The sequence below is a fragment of the Benincasa hispida genome, chromosome 5, assembly GCF_009727055.1.
Source record: "Benincasa hispida cultivar B227 chromosome 5, ASM972705v1, whole genome shotgun sequence".
In the NCBI taxonomy this organism is placed as follows: Eukaryota; Viridiplantae; Streptophyta; class Magnoliopsida; order Cucurbitales; family Cucurbitaceae; genus Benincasa; species Benincasa hispida.
In genome coordinates, this window is record NC_052353.1 from 3413084 (window position 1) to 3421857 (window position 8774).

Genomic DNA, 8774 nt, shown 5'->3' on the forward strand with positions numbered 1-8774 from the left:
TTGGTACATTTCGGCCATTACACATCGAGATTATGTTGTTTTTCCAAATTCATGTAATCTTCCAAAATTTAATACCAGATCTTTTATATTTTCAAAATTTCTACAAATTCGACCAAATATTATATTAGATATTTACATAACTTTTCAATTCTTTAACCAAATTTCTATTTCACAATTATATTGAATTTCCAAATTATCATAATGATTTTCAAGTGATTGATTTGTATTTTTTAAATTTTGAGAAAAAATAAATTTTACAAAATGTTAAGTAAAATATGAGAAAAATATAGAATCTCGGTGTTAAACTGCCCGATGATACATCAAAAAAGCTCAAATATATAGAATTTTGATGTTAATCTGTCATACTGAGATTTTATATATTTTCCACATCTTACTTTCTTTTTGGCAAAATTTCATCTTTCCCAAAATTGAAAATTAAAATGCAAGCACCTAATATCCATTTGTATAATTGGTAAATTTATTTGAAATTTTGGAAATTCATATAATTGTGGAAACATAAATTGAGGTAAATATTTGAAACATTACGTTATAACATTTGGTAAAGAAAAGTTAATTACGAGAAAATATGAAAATGTATAAGATTTGTGAATAATACATATATATTTGAAAAAATTAATAGAATCTCAGTTGGTAATGGCCGAGATGTACTAGAAGGCTTAAATCAATCAATAAATTAGAAAAGGTTGATTTTTTTTTTATCTAGATTTGGGTGGTTGACCTCACCCGAGATGGATCGAGAAAAACTAGTTGAACGAGTTTTAAAAAAACATGCTAGTTTTGTAAAGTGAAAACTCGAAAATACTATTTATTACAATTTCTCAATATTGTATGTGTAGTTGTACAGTCTATCAAACATTGGCCTTCATTGCTCATTTTTTAGTCTTACAATAAGAGAAACAAAACTTGAAATATAAAAATTAACCCTTAACCAACAAAAAAAAAAAAAAAAAAGATAAAAGATAAAAGATAAAAGATAAATTCTAAAAAGAACAACTATATTAGTTCCAAATATTCTCAAAATCAAATAAGCACTTGCTATGCCATCAGTTGTGCCAATTTTTTCTTTAGGAGATTCAAATAAGTTTATCATTTCCAAATTTGTCGTATTGGATGAGTCAAATATATCATTATCTTGCTATGCACAATTTGTTTCCATATTTTTTCTTTTGTCTTTAAGATAGGTTTGATAGAGATCAACTAGGTGTTTTTATGTACGACAAATATATACCCAATAATCACCCATACTACATCGAAAGTATTTTTGTTCAACATTTCTTGAACTCTTATTTTGTGGAGCTTTTCCTTTATAGTCATAATTTTGTATGGTTTTTTTTTGGAATTTGGATGATTATGATCACCATGAGAAAAAAAAAAAAAAAAAACTATTCCTCTACCACAGTCACGACCTCGACCACGATTATTAAAATTTACAACATTCACTTCAGGGAATGGTGTTGCTCCAATTGGTCGATATTCATGATTTTTCATTAATAATTCGTTATTTCGTTCGGCCACAAGAAGACATGAAATAAGTTCATAATACTGCTTAAAACCTTTTTATCGAATTTGTTGCTGTAGAAGCATATTTGAGACATGAAATGTATAAAAATGTCTTATCTAACATATCAGTAATCCTCTATCCACATAATAATGATTTTGAACTAATTTAAATAATGCAGAGTTGTAATCACTTACTTATTTGAAATATTGGAGCCTCAAATGCATCCATTCATAATTTGTTCTAGGAAGAATAACTGTTTTATGGCGATCATATCTTTCTTTCAAATTCTTCTATAAGATGTGATGATTTTTTACTATTAAGATATTCCATTTTTAATACCTCGTGGGGATGACGACGAAGGAAAATCATAGCTTGTTATATTTAATTCTTTGATTGTTTCTTCAAGGTTCATAACATCAAGGTGTATTTCAGCATCAAGCACCCATGACAAATAATTAATACCATTAATGTCAAGGGCTGCAAATTCTAATTTTGTATGATTCGCCATTGTAACACTATCACGAAATATTGTATTTATATTGGAAATTTAATATATTCTAAACATGCAAAATAATATTTAATTTATTAATTAAATAAAAAAGAGAAAAACGACCTACCTTTAGAATATACCTTTTGCGAAGAAAATGACATGAATTCGTGTGGATAATATTACACATATTTTATAATATTTATAATAAAAATTACTTTTTTTAATTTATTATTTGTGTAAGTGTAACATTTCTAAATTGTTCCTCTCGAACTAGGTAAAATGGACATTTACTAAAAATGTAGAGATAAAAATAATTATGCAAAGATTCTCCACCTATGGATGTTAATTGTTTAAAATGTCGATGTCGATGGGAATATTAAAATGTTAATTTTACAAAAATTTTGATGGAAATTTTTACAAGATTTTGATTTCAATGGATACTTTATAAAAACAAAAAGTTCAAAAAACAAACATTTATGATTTTTAAACAAGTATCTATTATTTATATGATATTTACATCAATGATATTTTGTTACTTATTTTTATGTTTCGTGGAATTTTCTACGATATAATGGAAATATCAATTCACTCCTCTATCTATATCAAAACTATGAAAACAATGAAAATATCGACATGTCGACGAAAATTTAATATCTTGATAATGTTATTAATCAAGACTCAAAATATCTCCGAAAAAGAAACTAAAAAATTAATTAAAATGTTATTTATCATGAGGAAATGACGTCGTCTCGTACATGTCATGTGAAGCGCTCGTTTCGGCTCGGCAACGCACGGAAAGGATAGGAAAGACCTGCATCCAAACGGAGCTACTAAAACCCTAACCCCAGAAATAGCCGATTCTGCGCCGTCTTTCATATATTAAGAACAACATTCGTTCGCTGGTCGGAGGAGAGAGAGAGAGTGATCGAGACGGCCGCCGGAGAGCCCGTCAACAATGTCGAAGCGAGGTATGATCTGATCGTTCTATCTCCGTCCACTTTCCTTTTACCGATGTTCTCTTCATACGCTACTGTAAATGCAATAGTTGATTTGATCCTTTGCTTGCTACTCTTAGATTTGAGATTTGAGATTTGTTATTGTTTTGTATTTATTTAGGTAGGGGAGGTTCCGCTGGGAACAAATTTAGGATGTCGCTAGGTCTACCTGTGGCGGCTACAGTGAACTGTGCTGACAATACAGGAGCTAAGAACCTTTATATCATTTCGGTGAAGGGGATCAAGGGCCGCCTCAACCGTTTGCCATCAGCTTGTGTTGGTGATATGGTCATGGCGACAGTCAAGAAGGGAAAACCTGACCTCAGGAAGAAGGTGCTACCTGCTGTTATTGTTAGGCAGCGCAAGCCATGGCGCCGAAAGGATGGTGTCTTCATGTACTTTGAAGGTAATATACAACGGAATTTATCTTTCTCGTTTCGATCACCTTTTTTTTTTAAAAAAAAAAAATTTCCGTTTGTGTTATCCTCTTGATATTAGGTTAGTTTGTCTAGATTTATTATCGGCGGATAGCCTGATTGAATCGACCATTTATTAATTTGAAGAGTTTTATGGGTCTGGAGACGGGTTTTGTGTGTGCTGTCAGCCTTTAGTATGTTGTTGATGAAATGTGGGTTGGCAAGGCCTAGAACTCTGTTTGTGATGTTTCATGCTGTTTGTTAATTGTATAGAAGTGACCATCGTTATGGTGTAGAGTGTTTGCCAAAATGGTTTATAAGGGACGTTATTGGGAGTATATTTGGTGTCTTTCTATTGTAATTTTATGGGAAAAGTTATGTAAGCAGTTGTTTCTTTAAAAGAAAAAAATCCAGTAATAATGTTCTTGTGTTAAGAATAGGATCAAGTTATGAACTTAGGATGGTATTGTTGTCATTTATGAGAAGGGTTGTTTCACTAATGGAGTTTAACTATTTTCTTAGATTGTGAGACTGGGTAACTGTCATGTACTTGATATAGACCCATTTAGAATTGAGCTTTACAGTTGTTGAATAACAGCTTTCTGGTTTTGCAGATAATGCTGGTGTCATCGTGAACCCCAAAGGAGAGATGAAGGGTATGATCTTCTTCTACTTTAAACTTAGTATCAAAGTCCATGTGTTGTCTTAAAAATGATATGTAACATGCTCTTAGAAGGAGATAAATCATCATGTCCTGAATACTTAGCCCTTTCATTGACGTTTTATATCCCCGGAATACTGCACCGGATGTCTTACTATGCTGAGACCAGAAAGATTAAAAAGCCAGTTGCCGACTTAGCTAGCAATGTAGTTTTGGAGTACGGATATTGTATCATCTTGATTCGTGTCTATATTTTGGAGGTGTTCTGGCATCTAAACTGTTGTTATTTTGCTTTTGTGGACTTAACTAGTTATTTTTCTTGGGTCATGCAGGTTCTGCTATCACAGGTCCAATTGGAAAGGAATGTGCTGATCTCTGGCCCAGAATTGCAAGTGCTGCTAATGCTATTGTTTGAGTGTGTCAAATCAAGTGAATTGATTTTGTTTTTATCCTTCGATAGACTAGGATTTTAAGATTCGATTTCATTCTGGGATTAACTTATTTTATCTCGAGAAAAAATTATCGTTAAGAGTTTTGGTTGATATTATATTTATGCCTCAGATTTGATTTCTAGAAACCCATCCAAACTACTTCTATCAGTATGCCTGCAGGTCAGAGAAGGAAATGATTGGGAGAAAACCTTGTCATTTCTCGACTTTGCAGCAGGGTTGGGGTTGGTGGATATGGATTATCTCGGGAATTAACAAGGTACTTGAGTTTTGAACAGAATTTCCCCACTTGTAAATTTCAAATATATAGCTAGGAAGAGAGAAACAAATGAGGAATTTCTGTTGCATGGTTTGTTTGGATTCTTCCTGCTTATAATGTGGATCCTTGATGAAGTTAGGTTTCTTTCTATACAAACGACATCCGATAAGCGCTTGGGCTCGTTGCGAAATCTCATCTAATCATAATTTTTGGCTTGCATTTTAGAACATTAAGATCAAATGGCATAAAAGATTTGGATGAGATTTTGAATTGAATATTGCCATTGAAGGCCTTCTATGTAATGAGCTTTTAGCGGCGGAAAACCCGGAGGGAGATGGCTGGATAAATGTCGTAAGTTTTGAACCCGTGAGGAATGTGACATGAATTCTTACGTTTAGGTTCATTCAAGGGTAAAGTACACTTTTGGTCCCTCAAGTTTGGATTGTGTCTTTGATTGTTGTGATGTTAGAAGTGGCCTATTTAGTGTAAGTTTGTACAATGGTTCATAATGGCCTTTGGATCGTTAATTGAGTAATAAATATCATGGTAGTTAAGTTGGTGATTTGAATTGCGAGTCACTATACTAATTTTCTCTCTTATATTTATTCTTTTCCTACATGTTTGTTGAAATGAACCTTGGATTCAGTCTCATAATTGGGTGTATTGAATTGAGCTGAAGGGGTTAAAAACCACACGATTACTGTACAAATGAACAATCGTGAATGTATCCAAAGCCAAAAATAGTGGTAAGCAAATCTAAAAACCCGCCATTTGTAGGCGGGGATGGGGGCGGGGATTCCCCATTGGGGAAACGAGGTCCCCGCGTGACCCCATTCCCTGTTTCCCCGCGGGGATTCTTCGTGGCAGACTTCAATGGAGGGGAGGGATGAGCGAGAGTGAGAGGTGAGGGATGCAGAGAGCGAGAGGGGAGGATGAGTGAGAGCGAGAGGGGAGGGATATTTTGTTGCAGATTGCAGAGAACGAAAGGGGACTGGGGAGGGGATAAAAATATATATATAAATTCGGGGTCGGGGTGGGGATCTGGCTCTTATACACATCTAGATGTGTATAAGAGACAGGTCACCATCCCCACCCCGTCCCCAGACGGAGCCCGAATAAATTCCCCGATTTTGACCCCATCCTCGGTCAAATCGAGGAATCCCCGCCCCGACGGGTTTTTTTGCCAACCCTAACCAAAACAAAGCAATCATTGCAATTGTATTAAAGGAAGTTCGTTTGACTTCCAAATTTGGAACGTAAATTCATTCGAAGTTCCTTCATTTCAAATTCATAATGAGGATCTTTCATTGGAACAAAGGGATAGAATGATGAGTCTTCATTGGATGACCACGACTTTGTCGAAGGTGAGGAAGATTAAGAGGAAAAAGAGAGAATATGCCAACTAATTAAAAATATATAAAAAAACTAAATTAATAATTTACCATCTTAATAATATAAATCAACAATTTAATTGCTATCTGACTTTCTCTTAGCCAACTAAAAATTACTATTTAAACTCCAAGGACTAAAAATTAGCCTAGTTGAGGGACCAAATGTGTATTTGCCATGAATGGTCCTTTTAAAAATTATTATTATTATTATTTTTAGAATGAAAGGAGGAAATTACAGGATCATTAAAGCAATCTCAGCTAAAGACATAAGTCACGAGGGAAATGAGCTTGTCCAAATTATAGTGGAAGTTGAATCAACAATGAAAGAAGCCAAAGAGTGAACCACATTGTTACAAGATCTTAAAATACGAGAGATTAAGAAGAAAGCGAGAAGTTGAAGGGATGCTTGTATTTTATCACACCAAACTCCAATTTCATTTTTGTGAGTTAAAGGATCATTGAGAGCCCTAACGACATTGAGAGAATCAAATTCAATTGGAAGATCGTAGTTCAAATTGATTGTCAGATCTAATCCATGATGGATGACTGCTAATTTCGCCTGAAGAGGACTTTGAAAAAGACTGGAATATCCACAAGAAGTTGCAACAATGACATTGAAGTTGTCTCTAATAATGGTCCCAAACCGAGATGAAGATTCTTTGGTAGACCAGGCTCCATCAACATTGAGTTTAAGGCAACTATCTGGAGGAGGAAGCAAAAAAGGAGCAACCGGCAAAGAAAAGGAATGCGAGATTGGAATAGTAGAGATACTATATAAAGTTTTCTTTTGTGATTCTTTGAAGTAAGATTAAATTCAGATAATCTTCGAAGAGACATCAGAGATTGGCTTGTCATGTAAAATAACATTCCTATCATTCCAAATAGCCCAATAAACAATACAAGCGAGAGACAAATCTGAGAAGCTAAGATTCGAACATCATAAAAACCACAAATCGAGCATTGAGCCAACATTGAAGGAAAGAAATAAAACTGAAGGTAAAATACCATTTCATATTTCCTTAGCTCAGTTACAAAGAACTTAAATAACCATTATTGAAAAGTTCTAATTAAAAAAAGAGCAAAACGAGGGTGGGATGGGGATAGGATCGGGAAATACACTTCTCATCTCTGTTCGCATTTAGCATACAGAGAATTTCCTCTACTCCCTCTCCCATTCCTTATTAAGGATGATGTTTGATAAGATTTTCGGAGAAATTTAATTTGTTGAATTTGAACTTTTTATTTGTATTGATTTCAGTATTGTAAGTACAATCTCTAATAAATGATCTTCTGATACTTTCTCTCGAAAAGTACACTTGTCTTGAAGGCTTTGCAACTTGCTCTCAATGTTGACTTGTCTCAAAGACTTCATAGCTTGTTCTTGATATTGAATTTGTCTTGATGGCGTTGTAACTTGCTCTTAATGTTGACTTGTTTCAAGGACTTTGAAGCTTGTTCTCAAAGCTATAGTTCTTGGGTTTGGAAGTTATATGATCTTTGAAGTACTTTTAGTCTTCAAAGACATGTTTGATTCTCAAGAGTTTAATAGAGTCTTTTGCTTTCTAAATTATCTCTAGAATTTCCTCTAAAGTCTCTCACTTTCTGTTTTAGATTGTCTATGAAGTTTTTGACCTTAGAAGCTTCAGAGAGTTTTCTAGTCTTACGGAAAGCTTTTGAGCTTTAGACTTAAGATCTTTAGAAGAGTAAAAGTTGATCATTGGAGTTTAGGTCTTCAAATCTTCAAAAGAGTTACACTCTTCAAAGCTTTAAAGCTTAAGAGTTGTGTTCTTCGATCTTCAAACTTCAATCTTCTATTCTCCAAAGCTTTGGAGCTTTTGAGCTTTGATCTTAAGAGCTTTAGAAATTAAAATCTTCCATCTTTAGAGCTTAAGAGTTTCAATATTTAATTCTTAACAACTTGGGAGCTTTGGTCTTTAGAGCTTGAGAGTTCCAGTTTTTAAATCTTAAGAACTTGAGAGCTTTAGAGTTTTGTTCTTTAGAACTTGAGACCATTAGAGCTTTGGTTTTCGGAACTTCAAAACTTTAGAGCTTTAGTTTTCCCCATCTCCAAAATGAAAGGTAAGACTTTTATTTCTAAAGTTTCCATGGACCTTGAATAGGTTTGGGTTTGGTTGGTCTATGGATATGACCTCTGGGCCAAATAAATTGGGTTTAGGCTTAGTTGACCCTTGAGCCCAAATATTTATATTTAATTAAACCATTCAATCAACGGTCAAGACGAAGACACATGACATCCTCAAAATCGGCCAACTTTTGTCTTCAATTTAAATTTGAGACACATGTCGACCTTTATTTAGTCCCAAAATCAATAATTTGTAATTTCATTATTGACTTGAAAAATAACGTGACAATTTGTGATTGACTAAAATTTCTCATTCAACATGTGGGTCCTCGTCCCAGTAGAAAAATTGAACATCTCTATAATATATGCACCAAAATGATTTTTTTTCTTTTTAATATTTTAAACAAAAAAGAAAAAAGAAAAAAAAACAAGAAAACAACAAGAAAAAACAGATGTGTTTGGAAAACAAACTCTTAAAAGCCAAATTACCCCCACCTTATTTACCTAT

At 33.6% G+C, this 8774-nt stretch overlaps 1 protein-coding gene across 1 annotated transcript; it reads left to right on the top strand.

The window, feature by feature from the left end:
* Nucleotides 1-2783: 2783 nt before the first annotated feature.
* On the top strand, nucleotides 2784-4904 carry LOC120077152 (60S ribosomal protein L23). Its single transcript, XM_039031055.1, has 4 exons — nucleotides 2784-2980; nucleotides 3129-3413; nucleotides 4038-4079; nucleotides 4417-4904. Exons 1-4 carry the CDS (start codon nucleotides 2968-2970, stop codon nucleotides 4497-4499), a joined length of 423 nt encoding a protein of 140 aa, XP_038886983.1. The 5' UTR covers nucleotides 2784-2967; the 3' UTR covers nucleotides 4500-4904.
* Nucleotides 4905-8774: the final 3870 nt, after the last annotated feature.